Source organism: Pleurodeles waltl, chromosome 3_1 (assembly GCF_031143425.1).
Source record: "Pleurodeles waltl isolate 20211129_DDA chromosome 3_1, aPleWal1.hap1.20221129, whole genome shotgun sequence".
In the NCBI taxonomy this organism is placed as follows: Eukaryota; Metazoa; Chordata; class Amphibia; order Caudata; family Salamandridae; genus Pleurodeles; species Pleurodeles waltl.
In genome coordinates, this window is record NC_090440.1 from 1,585,365,130 (window position 1) to 1,585,382,647 (window position 17,518).

Consider the following 17,518-nt stretch of genomic DNA (forward strand, 5'->3'; position numbering starts at 1 on the left):
AAGCCACTTTGAGTGACTTCGCATAGCCTCCTAGATATGAAGTCATACAAAGCAGCGCAAGTCGCTGCGTTGCCTTACTCTGCACCAAGGAGGCATTCCATGGGTGTTGCAGTGGGTTTTCCCATGCAAAACCCATGGATTCTGTTGCTGCCTTAAATCTACAAAATCACATAAACCTGGGGCAGCGCCAAAACCTTAGACCTCCCCAGAGCAGGCAGAACGAGGAGAAATATTTTCATTTCTCCTTGTTTTTTCCTCTTTTCATGTTTGCTGCATTCTGCAGCACACGTGGAAAGAGGAAAATGACTCTCAAGATTGTTTTTGTGCAGGAAGATGTCCCTTCCTGCACAAAAATAATCCTGCATGCAGCACTAGCACATGTACCATGCAGACTAAGCGCATATAATTCAAATAGGTCCGTGGGTTACTACTTTTGTCAGAGAGGTATTTTTATTACCTGCAGTTTATAAGTAAAAATCCTAATATAGAAAAGTGAGCTACTAACCTCCATCAAAAAACTGCATGCATACTGCAAGGTATAGATTGGAGCATTATGATTTTTCCCCCAGTCTTTCATTATCCTAATGTTGCAAAAAGGGTTCATTTGGGTATAAATAAACTCTTATTATTAAAGAGAACCCCCACCCATGGTTTTACATTCTAAATTCTGAGTCTGTATTTCTCCAGACCAAGCACTCAAACTATACAGCCTAACAGTATGGATGGAATGTGACTCCTACACCTTGTAGTCCTCTGCCTGTTTTAACTTTTATTATACACTGATTTGCACACCTGTGATTGTTTGTCTCCGTGTAATGTGTGTGCAGTGTAAAGTGCTCCGACACCCTACACTGGTATAAGTGGCACTATAAACCTAATTAAATGCATCTGAGAGAAGGTGCTTATGGAGACTTGAGGGGCACTGTTAAAGGACGGCAGTGAGGGAATCGGTGGTGAAGGTGGTCATTGGGGGGGGGCACCAACAAACGTTGTCGCACAGGGCGCCATCAGCCCTATGGCGGCCCTGGTGAAAGGGTGCCTGCGTTGGTATTTTATAAATACGGGGCATTCCAACCATTTCACATTGGCGTAGGGCAGTGCAGCAAGAAGACTTAGAGTGCTGCCGTACGCCAATTCCCCATAAATATGGGCTGAAGTATATTATTTCACATTACGGTAAAGAAGTATATTGATTTACACTTATGTCAAGCGTTTTGTTCCAGAACTGAATATACTTCACACATGCAGCAAACACGACAAACCAAATCACATTTTCTCTTTTATTTCGTCTAAAGATGACTGTGTTTCTCTTCTGCACGTATTTATTATAGACCTGGGAGGGCTGTGGTTGACATATGTTGCACTGCACATAGATCTCACTAACTTGCACTTTATACATATTTTAGATTATGTACAAAGACGACCTGCGCTGGCTGAAGGGTATTGGTTGCTTCGTCTGGGACACTCCGGAAATTCTGCATGCTAACCACGCCTATGACCTGCGAAATGACGTAAGTTTCAGGTTTCGAATTCTATTATTAACAGAATAGCATATTTGTACATCTGTCTAAGGCCTTTGTTTTGACAAGTTTGCCTTGTCTAGCGGGGCATTTGCTTTTACTCCTTTGAGTAGTGCTGCAGCCCTTTAAGAGGCGGGAGCTCTCCTTTGTAGCTCGTATACTTCAATGGTGGCTTGTGACACTTAAAAGTGGTGGGACGCAAAAGTTTGGGTTGAGTGCCCTGTGGCAAGGGAGCATAGGGAGTGTGTCCAAATGTCATAAGGGGGGCTCAGAGGATTTCTCCCCGCGAGACAATTTAAAAAAGAAAATGGGCAAATGGTGTATTTGTAAGCAAATTTGAGAAGGCAAGGATGTTAATAAAGCAATTGTGAAAATGTAGTTATGATTACATCAATAAAGAGTTAAACCCTGTGCTGAGACCCCCTCTGGAGCCAACCCGCACTGAAACTGAATGTCAATGCCTTGGAACTCAACTCACCCTGTCTGCTTTATGCTCATTTTATAACAATCCAGTTTCTGTTTTATGTCTACTCTTTCAGATCAGCTCTAGTTTTCCTTTGAAAGAGCCTCTTCGGTCATGAAAGGGGATTTCTCTGGAGGAAATGGCATGTAAGATACTGCTCTATGGTTCATAGATCATGACACACTGAGCAATCCTTATTGAAGCTCACAGTAGGATAAAACCCCTCTCCTATATTCTCTGCCCCTTAGCAGCAAGCTGATTCAACCAACACAAAGATCATCTCACTGAAAACAACGATTACTGCATTCAGCTGTGCAGTTGATGAATTAGAGGATTTTATCAACATTGAAAGGATGAAGGTGGCGAGCGGACCCACACTAATTCCAACCTTTGACCTTGGAGTCAAGCACAAATAGCTGCAGTGGGTACACGTATAGTTCGCTGAGCCATCAAACCCACAGGAAGTAGTAGGAAGAAAAAAGGGTGACTTGAGTAAGGATGGATTGAGGAAGAGGGAGTGAAACAGCAGAAATGGAGGGGCTACCGACAGCTGACAGTTGTGCAGAGGAAGGGGAGACGGAAGGGAGGAGAGATGAAAAAGGCACTGCGTTGGAAGGAAGCAAGAAAAGGGATGGTTATTGGCCAGTGTGCCCAAATGATGGAGCACAAGAGAGGTTGGAGGGGGAACTTCTAGTATCTATTGAAGGCGAGGAGTGTTTGCCCTGGCAATAGTGGAGTAGTTTTAACACCATACCACCCAGATTGGCCGGTATTCATTTAGGGCCAGATGTATCAACAAACCAATTTGCGATTCTCTAATAGCGATTTTTAAGAAATCACTATTTCTGAATCGCAAAATGGTATGTATCATTTTTGCGATTCGGTAATAGCGATTTCTTAAAAATCGCAGATGCTATTACTGAAACGCAAATTGCGATACCAGCCCCATTCGCACCTTTGGGCCTGTAGGCCTATATTTGCGAATTTTTTGCATTTCCCAAATTGCGAATTCCTTACTGGAATTCGCAAATTTGGGAAATGCAAAGCCCAGGGTGATGGGGGCCTAAGGCCCCCTCTCCTGCACCCCAAGAATTTTTTTAAGGACATGTGAGGCGCGCACATGCCAAAGGGGCATGTGTGTGTTACATGTCCATTTAAAAAATGCATTTTTCATGCATTTTTTTAATTTGCACATGCTTACCATCAAGTTTAACTTGGTGGTGATAGCGATTCCTTAATGCCCAATTCGCATTAAGGAATTGCTTGTTACATGTGGTTTAAAAATCGCAAATAAGGATTCCTTATGTTCGATTTCTTATTTAGAGAATCACAGTTTGCGATTCTCTAAATGGGCTCGCAATTTTAAGGAATCGCTATTTTAGTGATTCCTTACATTTGCGTTGCGAATGCCTTTCATAAATACTGAAAGGCATTTTTGCATTCGCACCGTTTGCGAATGCAAAAATGGATGATACATCTGGCCCTTAGTCCATGCGTCTTGCACAGCGCCGCATGACCGCTTCACAGCACATCATTTCTATTCATTTTGGCCAGGGTATTTATGGTGTGCAGAGGTACCGCATCTTAAAAGCATATCAGCAGCAAACCCCCCAGCTTCTAAGTGCTGTAAGAGATCAGCCCAAGACTTTCAAAAGAGGAACAGAGGCGGGCAAAACGGTAGAAAGATGTCCAAGACTTAACAGCAGTGACAACCATTTCTGAAAATGCACGCCTTCGCATCCTTCTTTTCTCGTGGTGCCTGTAACTCCTCTCTGCGCTATCCTGTGTATTGCTCTCCCTCTGCTCCATCGTGTACCTTTTACCCTGATGTCCCCTCCCCTCGCGCCACTTCTCTTCCATGTCTGCCTGTCCCTGCTATACTGGCTCTCAACCATTCTCATATAGAAGGTACTCTGCACCATTCCAACATAAATGACAAGCGTCTTGACGCAGCTGCCTCCAGGGGGCATAAGGGACATCAATCAGCTCCTCTACCACACTAAAACACATTGAAGCTATCTGCAGGGGGGAACGTGGAGTAAGCATCGTGCAATCATACAAGGCCTCCACATAGAGTTAGGGTACGCATCTCCTGGCCCACATCTGGCGGTGTGGGAAGCTTCTACTCCCACCCACAGAGATCACTTCACAACCCATGGGGTCTCCTGCTGCATTCACCGCTCAGCACCAGCAGCGGGACAACCCCTGGCTCCATGCTCCGCTCCTCTGCTCAGCCTCCTGTCCCGAGATATGGGGGCCTTCGCTCCCTTAGGGTTCCTGGGGGGCAAGCTGTATTTTATGTTACACAGCCATTCTCGGTCACATGTTAGAGTGCCCAGTAAATTCAGATGTGTAACTTTGGAAACAATACGATTATGAGCATAAAAATATCAGACATCGTCCGTACCTACTCACATCGTCACAGCGAAGAACACTTGTTGTGACGTGCTGCCTCCTGGTGAACAGCTCATCTCCCTCAGGCCCTGTCCCACCCCTATGACTCCAGCAGCGCGAGGATTGGCTATGTCAGGGGCTGCCAACGCTCATTTGGAGTCTTGGTGACTGTGGCAACAAACCCCCTTGCTCCTACATCGCACAACCTGTTGAGGGTTCAAGTGCGCATGCCAGGCTGGTCAAAGCAAGGCACCCATCCAAACTGACATGCACACTTCACCCCAAGGAGGCCCGACACCTGCCAATCAACAAGCAGACTCGGAACAGAGGCTTTCCTCCCTTGTAACTTCTTTGCCCAGGTCATGCCAGGCACTGCAGCAAAAAAAATGATGGAATTAACAGTGTTAATTAAACATTTTTAATACAGTAAACGAACTGGGGTGCGACGCCCCGCACCACAATAAAGAAACCGCCACTGGTATACTTGCGTCTTGTGAGACGGGAGAATAAGTCGTGCTCGAGTCCACAGCAAAAATATCCTGTTGTCAAGTTGTACACAAAAGACGATAGAAAGAACAAGGGGGGCGTTTTCAATATCCGCATTTGTGTTCACTCTCCCCCCTTTTCTAGGCATCTGGATCTGCATTAAAGGCATGACAAAATTACAACATGAATTATAATTTCTCACTGTCTACCTGAAAAAATAGTAATGACATGTACTGCAATTTGAGTGAACTTTTTGTTTTACAGTTCAAATATAAAGCCAAGGCAAAGGAGATGAAGGCGAACTTCACGGTGGTGACTGACACTCCAGTCTACGTACAAGCTGTCACGAGCGGAAAGCAGCAGAGCGATGTAAGTTTTTTTATTTCTAAGTACAGCTACTGTAAATACGTCCACTGTTAAAATGTGCTTCTTACATATTGCAGGTATCAATCTGTGATGGGCCTGTTATTTGGGTCCGAGACAGGACTCATGTACACACATGCTGGCTTCACACATCTCCCACATACGTGAAATAGGTGTAAATGTAGAAGAGTGGAATGTCTGTGTCCATGGGGTAAGATGGCTGTGAGGGAACTTCCGGTGCATAAGGTAGTAGTGCATGCTGGATCATCTGCGGCTGAATATGTAATATGACTGGCAAATCCCAGTGAAGTCTCAGAGACAGTAAAACATGAAAAAACTTAGAAGTTAATTGGGTCTACAACACATGGCAGTTTAAACGTCGTCGTCCTGAAATTAGTTATCTTTCCAGGGTATTTTCGAGGCTATCCTGAGCCCAGAGCATTGATGCTTTCTCAAAGTGTTGCAGATTTACCATTGAAAAAGTACTTATTTTACAGTAAGAGCTTTGTATGCAGTGTGTTAAACAAGACCAGAATTAACCCTTTATAATCTAATCTGGAATTCACTCCTCAGACCCTCAAACAGTTTGACGATTTAGGAGATTTAAAATGAAGGGGACTGGCAAAATTTTGTGATCTGAGCTGTTTATATTTTGCGACGTGAATTTCTAATAAACGCACCGTTTTCGCATAGTCGACCAGAGCTGGCCTGACTGTTTTTTGTTAATTTATTTCCGTAGGTTGTGTACCACTCCGATTACGAGCATAACGTCAAGGGGAAGGTGACTTCTACGACGGGGACAGTGGACTTGGAAAGAGCCAGCCATGCAAACAAGATTCAGAGTGATGTAAGTATAGGGTTTTCTTACTCAAAGAAGCGCACGCCCTTCACTCCCTTCCCTCCTCTTTGCTTCAGCCTGGGGATTGCTGCTTTTACTCGCGTGACCACCAGAGAGAGCTCTCTACCCCCACCTATTGGAGAAAACGCCCGAAACACCAAACTCCTCGATGCATTAGCAGCACTCAATCTTGCCGCTTAATTGTTTTACACTAGCGCTTAGGCTGGTATTTGCAAACATATCATTCATACACCGCCAGAAAATGGCGACCATTGATTTTCCACTTTTGCTTGATCTGCTGGACTAAGCTTCCTGAATTCTCTTTATCAGATTTATAAAACTTTCACGGCTGAGGAAGTCTTGAGCTTCCAGTGCTCTCTGTCAAGCGCCTTAAATAAACTCCGCCTTTACGCACGGCATTGCTTAATTTGTAAATCAAAACGTGCCGGTGAACAAAGCTCACCTCTGAAACACGCGGCAATTAACTGTGCGAGAGCGGAATATTGAGGCAGCGTCATCCTGAAGCCATCTCGGGCCTCTTTAATCCATTTACATCTACTCCCAATCACTTCAGCTCGCTCTTGCAGCTTTCTGCTTTCTCCCACTGTGGTGCTTTTTCGCTTTTCTCTTCCCCCTCTCTCCCATATGTGTCTTTTGCTCGCAATAAATGCTTGAGGCATAAAAAATAAGTGCCGTCCCGCTTCGGAAACCACCGGCTCAAATTAAGCACTGGCGTACGGCTAGAAGTAATTCTATTTGTAGTGTACTCTAAACAAACCATTCAAGACTGATAGTAACGAGCTGCCCTGCAGCAATGTTAGCAATTGCAAACTGGCAGCCTGCTCAAACGTCTCACATTTAAACTGGCAGTCAACATCACAAGCATACAAGTGTATACAGCCGTCTTACTTCATTTTATCCTTTCTCGTCTTTTGTGCAGAACCTCTATCGTGACGCTAGCATCAAGTCCCTTCCCAAAGGATACAAGCTCCCACTGGACACTCCATCTATTCTACAAGCCAAGAAGGCCCAAGCACTTGGCAGTGATGTAAGTAATATCACTCGACCCATGTTGCCTGTATGTTCGTCCATCTGCCAGTCTATCCAACTGTTTGTCTGTATCTGTAAATGTATTTGTATATCTTTACCGTTCAATACATCTGTCCACTTCCGTTGTTATCTGTCGGTAGCCATTTATAGATCCATCTGTCGGTAAAAGCATTTATCAGACTATGGGGCAGATTTAAGAGCCCCTAGCGCCTCCTTGTGCCACATTAGTGTCATTTTTTTTTTTTACACTAATGTGGCCCAATGAGGCCAAAATCACAGCGCCAGATTTACAAAGTGTCGCATGTGTTAATTGAGCCACTTTGTAACCCTTTGCGCTACATCATGCATGCATAATGTATGCAAACGGGGTGTTCCCCCCTTTAGGGTGGCTGAAAAGAATTGTGCACTTTTAACACCTGCTCATTGTAGGCATTGAGAGGAGGCACACCATTGTTTACAATGGGCCTCAATGAGCTTTGCAGGATTAGTGTCAAATTATTTATGCCAATCCTGCCTATGGGCCAGATTGAAGAAAAGTGGTGCTGCACCCAGTGCAGCACCACTTTTCTTGCACCCCTTAGCGCCCCCCCTAATGCCACCATGCATGCGCCGTATCTAAGATACACCGCACCATGTCAGTAGTTAGGGAACTTGCATCAAAATTCTTGACTCTAGTTCAGAGCCTTGCAGGATTAGCGTCAAAAGTTTTGATGCTAATCCTACAAAGCCCATTGAGACCCATTATGAATAATGGTGTGCCTCCTTTTGCCAATGCTTTTTCCATGTAAAGTGGGCATATACATAGGTTTAACCAGGACGCAATGGGTTAAACCCAAACAGTGGTATAATATCGCACTGACTAAGCTTTGTGAGAAGTAGCCGACTTGCAGTAGTGTGTCACTTGTTAGGCAATAGTGTTTTCTGAGATTTACTAAAGCAACAAGTGTGAGAATGGGAGTTTATCAGTAGATTTGTTCCAAATACCTTTTTGTATTGGGCCACATTTCTTTCTCCTGGCATGATATAAACTTAAACATGCGCACTCTCTCCTATCAAGCGTAACCATTAGAAGCAGTCCCTTTGCAAAAGGACAAAGCTCCGTCTTCAGTGAAAACAATTCCAATAAAGTGTATCGTGCTTTTGGCTCTTTCACATGCTTGACATATTTTATTTTTCTCTGCAGTATAAATACAAAGAGGTATACGAGCACATCAAGGCCAAAGCCTACACCCTGGGACCAGACAACGTGAACATGACAAACATAAGAAAAGTGAATGCTGTGCTTAACGAGGTATGGTGAATGAAAAAAATGAAAATAGAATGCACATTGTTCACTATTTACAGGGGAGATAAACTTATTTTAGACCAATTCTGAAGTTTCTCTGCTTCTGTGCAGGAGGAAGCATGCACTGCTGTAATTGACTCTCATCAGTGAGAGGTTTTATGCTACTGGGAAAAATATATGGTCACAGTATTACTTTTTATTTTGTCAACTGGTCAATATGGATGTGGCTCCTGAAATCCAGGGTACAATTGCACAATCATATTGCCTACAAAATATTGAGTGACAAAATATCGAATGGTATGTGTAGATTTTCATTACCTAACTCCACAACTATGTACCTTGAAGATATGCATTTATGTATGTATATATTATCAAGGTACATCGATGCGAAGTTAAGAATAGCAAATCTATACTTCCCTTGGTACTTTATCTTTCAATATCTTGTCCATAATTTTAGGATGCCAGTATATTCTTGTACTTGATATTCAGGAGTGCAATAGTCGATATGTAATTGAATGTTTTCCCTGTAGCAGCTTCGGTGTAAAAAAAATTTCGGGGGTTAACCAAAAGGGTCTCAGGAAGGTCAGGATAAATAATACAAAATTAGGTTTTACCTCAAATATCCAGACTTTCTTCAAGCGAAAAGTGAACAAGAGCAAGCTTGTGCCGGATGTTGAATCACTGATAACCAGTCCCATGCATGAGGCAAAACTGTCCTTTGTACGCGCATAGGAAACATGGTTCTCGGTTGCGTAAGAATTCTTAGCAATACCAATGGCTTCTGTCAAGCATCTCACTAAATCTTAAAGTATGAATCATGTTCATACCATATCCCACACATAAACAATCATTTCTGGCAGTTTGCACTTTCTATGCGTGATGCAGACTAAAAGTATACCTCCTCGTTGTTCCCTGCTAATGCCCCCCCTGGGGTGGTGTTAGATTTTGGAGCTGCCGCAGTTTTACGAAACTCATAAATCTGAGGCAGCGTCAAAATGCAATGGGTGCTGCTGTGGCACGCCCACAGCAACGCCCATTGCACGCCCCTTCCATGCAAAGAGTTGCATGTGAAGGGGCCATATTTACATGGTGGCACAGGGCATTTTGACACTGGAACGTCAGAAAAATTGATGCTCCTGTGGTGCCTAAGGGGCATACTTATGAAAAGTGATGTACAACTGCACTAACGCAGTTGTGCGTCATGTTTTTTAATGTCGGCTAACGCCATTCCTTAGAGCCATCTTTGCACCATATTTATAAAATGATGCCCAATGGCACTAAGGAATAGCTAGCGTCTCAAAAAAAGACGCTAGGTGGTGAGGGATGTCATTAGGGGAAATGGTGCTAGTGGGTCAGAAATGGTGCTAGGCTGGTTTGCGGCAAAAAATATCCTGTTAATCAGCCTATTGATCCCCAAACAGCCAAAAAATGACTCCTAAGTATAGACAGGAGTCATTTCCACCACCCCAATGCCTACCACCGGGGACCAGTGTCCCCTGGGCAAGCCCTACATACCCAGTGCCAGGCAGGGGACCAATGGCACTTCAAAAATAATATATATATACTCACCTAAACTTACCTGGGATGGGCCCCCCCCCTTCTGTAGTGTCCCTGTGGTGTGGGTGGTGGTGTCGCTGGGGTTTGGGTGGCCATCTTTGTGCCCATTCCATGGTGTTTTCCCATGGAAATGGGCCTACCTGCACTTTAATGCCTGATCTGACTAAGTGTTAAAAAATGGCACTAAATGGGCTAAGCGCCATTTTTTGGGTCCCCTACCTAGGTCCGCTTTCCTTTAGCCTCAGGAGGTAAATATGCACTAGGGTGTTAGTGCCATTTTTAGGGAGGGAACGCCTACCTTGCATCTAATTGACGCAAGGTGTGTTGGCGCTTCCTAGAAATGGCACTAACTCCAATATTTTGGCACATGACGGGTCTAGCGTCAAATTATAAGTATGGAGTTAAGTTAGCGCTGCTTTAGCGTTAAAAAAAATGATGCTAACGAGATGCTAACTTTTCATAAATACGGGCCTAAATATCTTGTAAGGTCTCTCATGGTAGGCCTCTTTTATGACTATTGCCTGACTAGTCATGAGTCATGGGACAAGATTTTGCTAGCTCTCATGGCAGACCTATGGCTCATGGCTCATGTCAGGGCTCGTGCTAATTTCACATTTTTTTTATCAGGAATTTCCCTAAAAAAACGAGACCACTTCAATTGCAAAATGACATAGCTTGTGTTAGTGGTCACCAGCGAACTATTTACTTTCTGATATCTCTGAAGAGTGAGGGCAGATTCCCCACCATAGGCCAGGTGGCACGATTATGTTGTTTAATCGATCATGGTGGTGTTATACTGATAGACTATCTAATCAAAACAAGAGTTCATGAAAATTAATCTAGCCAAACAGTAGCCTAGGAGAATATTACAGGAAGTGGCGCTTATTCCAAAATGAGCTGATAACTAACAATTCTGTTAAAGCCTGGTTGTGTTAGTAACAGCGAAGTAGCACTAGGTTCCGATGCTCAGACATTTGGGCCCATGAGTTCCCTCCACAGCACAATAATGAAAATAAACGATTGGGCCTTCATAACTGCAGACGTTGTAAATCGATAAAAATAAACAAGTCTGAACTCTTTGCAGCGTCAGAACTTCTCATATAGCATCTAGTTGAACTTGACTGCCTTCTGAGCTGCACTATGAAGGTTGAGCAGAAGAGGATGCCCGGACTCCCAACCTTTGCTATTTCATGGTTGTTTTTTGTCTTGTGTCCCTGTCTGCAGAGGCTGTACCGTCAGCTGTACCACAAGCAGAAAGACAAGATCCACACCACGCCCGACACCCCAGAGATTCGCCAAGTAAAAGCTACGCAGGAGGCCATCAGCGATGTAGGTTCTGCATCAACACTGGTTATGTATTGCAAACAATATCAAACGAGGAAAGATCCCAGGGCTTCAAGTCACTCTTTTTTTCTCTTCTAGCTGGTGTATAAATCAGATTATGAAAGGCTGAAGGGCCATCTGATTTCCATGCCCTACACCCCTCAACTTCTTCACTGCCGCTATGTTGGCGAAATTACAAGTGATGTAAGTGGCAACTTTAAAACAAATCCTAATTTGCAGTGCCTTTTAGGAAGTGCACTTGATAACTGTCTTTTCTTAATTGATGGTGGTGATTATTAATATTATCTGTAATAGTAATATAATGACTGCTATTACTACTGCAAATAATAATAATACCAACAAAACGTTATTAATCTGCATTATCATAGAAGAAATACAATAATAATTATATTAGTAGCAATACTAGCAATGTTTTAGTATTATCACTATATTGTTCATTATTATTATTAGTAGATGTATCACAACTACTACTACCAACATAACCACTATTAGTAATACTACCATTACCACAGCATTACTGCTACTACTGATAATAATAATAATTAGTAGTAGTGGTTATACAGTAGCAGTACTAATTTTGTTACCAGTACTCATCATAATTGTTATTTGAATGTAATCAGGTTTAGTATTGTTGACATTAAATTTTATTTTCATAATTGGATTTTTCATTATTCATGTTAGTGGTATTTACACAATTAGCAGTATTATTTTATCCTTGTTAATTTTCTAGTTATTGTTATTTAATTTTTTGTAGTGACATTAATTATTGCTATTAATATTATAATTATATATTTTCCAGCATATATTAATGGCATTTTGCTTATCTCTCTCTCTCTCACTTTCTCTCGGTCTCTCTCTTCACAACTGGTAGAATAAGTACAAAGAGGACCTACAGTGGTTGAAAGGCTTAGGATGCTTCCTGTACGATACTCCTGACATGGTTCGTGCACGGGACTTGCGTAAACTCTGGGTAAGTTTGCCATCCTGTTCCTTTCTTTGCTTATTTTGAAGTTGTCTGTAGATTACTGACCACAAGTCATCGGAGAGGAACAACTTTTGTAGATGAAACAGTGACAGGACAACCTTCCAACTAGAGAAGTCCTGGGGTGGGAGACGAGTTTGGAGAAGAGATAAGGTATTGTCCTGGTTAACTTAACACTGGTGGTACCTGGAGACCAGAGCTCCAGTCCTGCTTTCTTGACTTTGTGAGATCCTGGGCTAGTTGTGTCACAAGGGTGCATCAGGTTCCTTATTTGCTGAAACTGGCAGCAAGTACAAACCTTTTGAAAATCACTTTATCAACATGCAATGCAAAGCAGAAGAAGAAATCACCTAAGACACTTAGGAACATCGTAAAACACGCCCAAATGAGGTGTGCAAGGAAAACACTAAAATCAACCCTAAATGCTGTTGTAGGAAGAAGGGAAAGGTTAACGGAAAGAAGAAAGGAGGGATTAGTAGGGGGTAGGTAGGGTAAGAGGAAAGGGAAGTTCATACAGACATAGAACTAAAGCGGTGATAACAAAGGAAAAAGAGATCTTGACAGCTCATCAGCACATATTTCCCTATAAGTAATAGTAAAATGGCAGTACAGCAGTACAGTAACCGAAGAGCATATTCAATCAATCAGATACTAATCCCAACAGGCAGACTACACATTATTGATGGCTAAACAGCACCCTGTCCAATCATAGGTAACCAGACTGTCAAATGGTTATCTCTGTCCTGACAATATCAGTAATATAATGCCCCTCCGAGTCAGTCCTCTTATTTACATTGGAACCATATCATGGGATAAGGCAGCACATAGGTCTTCTAGAACAGAAACATGTTCTTTATAACATTCATTTTCTGTCTCTTTCAGTCCAATTACCTGTACACCAACACAGCCAAGAAGATGTTTGACAAATTCTCTGTGGTTATGGACACTCCAGAATACAGGAGAGTGCAGGAACTGAAAACACATCTGAGCCAGGTAAAGTATGTTTTGTAAAGCACCTTGTTTTTTTATCAAGTACAGTATTGGAAGTTACCAAGCCCATATTGTAGGTCCCCCTTTCAAATGGTTAAATGTAAATTCTAGAAGTGATCAAACCGTTGCATTCTGCAATCATACTGATTAATGCAAGCTGTAGGCGCTCATTCCTAGTAGCGAAGTAAATGGCAATTGTCATGCACACAAGTGTTTATTTACAAGTCATTTCCAAATTGTAAGGTATCCACTACACATGGTAAATACTGCACATGGTAACATAATTTATCAACTGATGTGGTTACCATATAATTTCCTTACAGCTTTAAATGAGGCCCCTGAGAGTGAAAATGATAGAAAATCATACTTTTACAGTGTTGTTGTAAATTGCTTCCAGACAATAATCTGTCTGCACCTAAAAGCTAATCCCCTGGCACTTTCTAACAATTTGTTTCCTCTTAGAGTCAACGGACAGCATTTGAAAATGGAACTTAATTTCCTGAAACATATTATTATTATTTCAGAATATGTTAATTCAGATACTGCAGAATAATTAGCAGACTTTTACATTTATTATAAAATACAGACAGAGTTTTTATCCTTTTTCTTTTCTCATTTTATTTTAAATATTTGTTGCTCTGTTTGCATGCTATTCTTTATGCACCAGTCAATGTCGATCACACCAGGTAAATCAAATCTTTTATATTATTACTTCTATGACGTTACTTTAGGAGTGTGGCACCTAACAGTACTATGACTTCATGGAAATATTCCTATTAATATTTTTAATCACTTTGCTTATGTTTTAGGTGGTCTACAGAGCTGAAGGAAATAAGAGTAAGGAGAAGTTCACATCCATTTTAGATACCCCTGAGTTCCTAAGAGCCAAGAAAGGACAGGAGATCCAGAGTCAGGTGAGCACTTTGAATAACGCAGTGCACTGCAGTCTTCTGTCAGCATGTACCATTCACATGTATATTGCACATGTACCTGTAATTTGGAGGGGTGAATTTAGGAGGCACATGCCTAACATTTCCTTTTATCTGTCTTCTCAACAGTACTTATATGTGGAGGTGGCCACCAAGGAGAGGCCTCATCATCATGCTGATGGACAGACCCAAGGCCACAAGCATGCTAGGAATGTCAAAGACTTGATCAGCGAGGTGAGCTCCGCACAAGTTCCTCATTTAAGAGCTAGCTACTTGCACCCTTCTTCACTGGCACAGTTCTCATGGTGACTCCTTCGGCACATGTCTCTATGATGTTCTCGGTTGGATAAGTCTCATTTAGCTCTTCATTCTCTGTATTTGTAAATGCTTGACATTTGGTGTTGAATGATATGCTGTCCCTTTTGTTTGACCAATTTATGTATCCTAACGTCCGTGTTGGCACACAGCAAATCATTGCTTACAGTGTCTCCTTACCGAAAGGGGTATTCAACCCTAATCTGCTAAGATTAGGACAGGTCATTATTCTTAATCATATTTTCTAGCCTTTTCTGTGCCTTTTCTACTTTCTACTTTATTACACCCTTTGCTTTGTTATATCACATAATTTAGTTTTTAGCATGTTTTAAATGTATAATGCAGTAGTTTCAAAATACCTAAATGATACTATTGTAGAGGTACAATGAAAGATAAAGTGCATAGATTAACTAATAAAAATATAGTAATAGAAAAAGCATTAAAACTTCAATTTAAAAGCATCCCAAGAAAATATATTATAACTCTGCATTTACTGTTGGTGCACATAAAAAATGGGGTTTGATATTTTTATTTTCCTATCTATTTTTTTTTACAGCATAGCTACCTGTGAATTCAAGAACCTTCACCTATACAGCCCATTGTTGTGGCCCTTATGGTTGTGGCACATTAAGGGGTGTTGGTGATCTTAACCACCAGTATCTCATTGTAGCAAAAAAAGATGGTAACAAACAATTTTAATGATGACTAATACTAATATATTTATATTTTCAATATATTTCATTTTCTAGAAAAAATACAAAGCACAATATGAGAAGTTCAAGCACAAGTACACCACAGTTGCAGATTCACCTGTTCTCATTCAGGCAAAGAAAGCTTACTTCAACGCCAGTGATGTACGTATTCTGTGTACAATTTGCTGTGTCACTATCTTAGAACTACTGCATGCAACATAGAAATATTCGAGGTAATGTAGCTTTGTATACATTCTATGTGTTTGAATCATTTTTGATTACACAGTTTGGAAAGCTAGAAGGTAAAATAACACTTGTTAATGAACATATCACCAACCTGACTTTGTACCATCCATATCAAGTGATTGCTTTTATACTGAGTGCAAATGCCAATATTTCAGATGGGAGAAAGCTAAACCACCATTGATTCGGAGACTGGGTTATAAATCACTATTAACTATGGTGCTGTAGGTCTCTGTTAATCTGTAATTAGATTTTTTAACATCTTTTATTGACCGCTGTAAGTTTTCCCACATATTTATTTTAGTGTGTGTCCACCTTTTCTCTTATACACCATGGACTTCATTACAAGTTTGGCGGGCAGCAGAGGCCGCCTGCCAAACTTGTTCTGCCTTCAGGCCTCCTGTGCGGCCTGAACACCGCCGACCCTATTAAGAGTTCACAGCAAGGCCAGTGGGCGGAAACAGTGTTTCCACCCGCTGGCCCTGTTACAAGCAGGGCCTTAACATTGATGCCGGCTCCTAGCGGGGCAGTGGAATGCACAGTGGGGCCTGTGGGCCCCCTGCACTCCATAAGCAGTGCAGGGGGGCCCCGAGGGGCTCTTCGACGCCCCCTTTCCACCAACCTTTCCATGGCGGTGCAAACTGCCATGGAAAGGCTGGTGGTATGAGGACTCGTAATCCCCAGGGCGGCACTGCAAGCAAGCAGCGCTGCCCTGGCGTATTACAACCAACAGGACTGCCAGGCTGCCGGAAGCCTGGCAGCGTCAGTGGTCCAACTGTGGGGGTTCCGCCACAGTTGTAATATGGTGGTCTCACTGCCAGCCTGTTGGCGGTGGAACCGCCACTGCGAGTCAACGAGGACCCATATGTCTATAAGTAGGGTCCATGTGAAGTCTCTCACAAATTAACTTTGTCAGCTTTAGAACCATATGAACTAGTACGCCTAGGTGTGGGGTGCAAAACAAGACGTATGAAGACTCAGTATATTGTCTTCTAACTTAAGAATACCAGAATAATCAACCCCACTTGTGAATATCATGACCGCACGTATACAGTATAGCAGTCCCTACTGAAAACTCTTGAAAAAATGTATGACTCACCACTGCAATTCATATTTAAGAACCCAATCAGTTTGCCACTTCTCTTCTTTTTGTACCAGACCGGTGACTTTCTCATGCAAAGTAAGGTCCCTTCTATTATTTAATGCCCACTCCTTGGTGTTTCAGTAACCAAAGCAATCCAGGTGATCACTTGCTCTGGAATAAGGCAAACAAAACCTTTACATAATACCTCTATAGAAGATATTAGAGCGATAACTTGGATCAGTGAATCGCAGCAGAACCCTTTAGATCAAAACCTATATATTTCATATCACAGTTTTCACTGTTACTATTCTACAAAAGATGCTTCTGTATTGCTCAGCTGTGTTAAAAGTGAAATCTCTGATGTTTTGGTTAAGCTCAGAAACAAGAGAAAGAAAAAAAATAATATAAGTCCCAAAATAGATTTAATATGAATATTGCCACCATACTCCTTTTATCCACAATTTTCAGTTCAGATATTTTCCTGAAAGGAAAATACTTGTTAAATACTTAAAACAATTTAGATTTGAGTACATTTAATCGTGCAGTAGTATCTTGGCCAGTTGTTCAATTGATCTCTATAGGATTTTGTTACGTCTGAAGTTCATTACATGGGGTTGGTGATGACACTGTCTAAGTATTGGTTCTGCTAGCCAGTCATATGCCTAGTTATTACTATTAATTGTCCATTAAAAGTGAGTCTTATTGACTAGAACATATTCCATGGTCTAAAATTGTCCATCTTACTTTGCCTTGACTGCAGTTGTCCTTGTTCCTAGAGGGTGTGATTGTGATACCACAGTCATGTTTTGAAAGGAACTATAATGGATCAGAGTGACATTGTAACTTTTTCTGATGTGTACAAAGTCATCTGTCACCAGAGGGTAGGTTCCAGCTCTATTGCAGGTGTCAGATTTCAGCTGAATGTATGAGAAAAGAAAGTACATGGGTGGATGAGAAGCTTTTTATAAGTACCATTCTTTCTA

The 17,518-nt window shown here is 41.9% G+C and overlaps 1 protein-coding gene across 26 annotated transcripts in view; it reads left to right on the forward strand.

Annotated features, from left to right (window-relative positions):
• Nucleotides 1-17,518, forward strand: part of NEB (nebulin) — a 375,459-nt gene that overhangs the window by 242,278 nt on the left and 115,663 nt on the right. For all 26 annotated transcript variants that reach the window (XM_069225183.1, XM_069225192.1, XM_069225189.1 and 23 more), the window contains 12 exons: nt 1,407-1,511; nt 5,128-5,232; nt 5,966-6,073; nt 7,005-7,112; nt 8,298-8,405; nt 11,181-11,285; nt 11,379-11,483; nt 12,172-12,270; nt 13,165-13,275; nt 14,082-14,186; nt 14,331-14,435; nt 15,266-15,370. In XM_069225183.1, the coding sequence (XP_069081284.1) occupies nt 1,407-1,511; nt 5,128-5,232; nt 5,966-6,073; nt 7,005-7,112; nt 8,298-8,405; nt 11,181-11,285; nt 11,379-11,483; nt 12,172-12,270; nt 13,165-13,275; nt 14,082-14,186; nt 14,331-14,435; nt 15,266-15,370 (1,269 nt within the window). The remainder of the gene's footprint in view (nt 1-1,406; nt 1,512-5,127; nt 5,233-5,965; nt 6,074-7,004; nt 7,113-8,297; nt 8,406-11,180; nt 11,286-11,378; nt 11,484-12,171; nt 12,271-13,164; nt 13,276-14,081; nt 14,187-14,330; nt 14,436-15,265; nt 15,371-17,518) is intronic.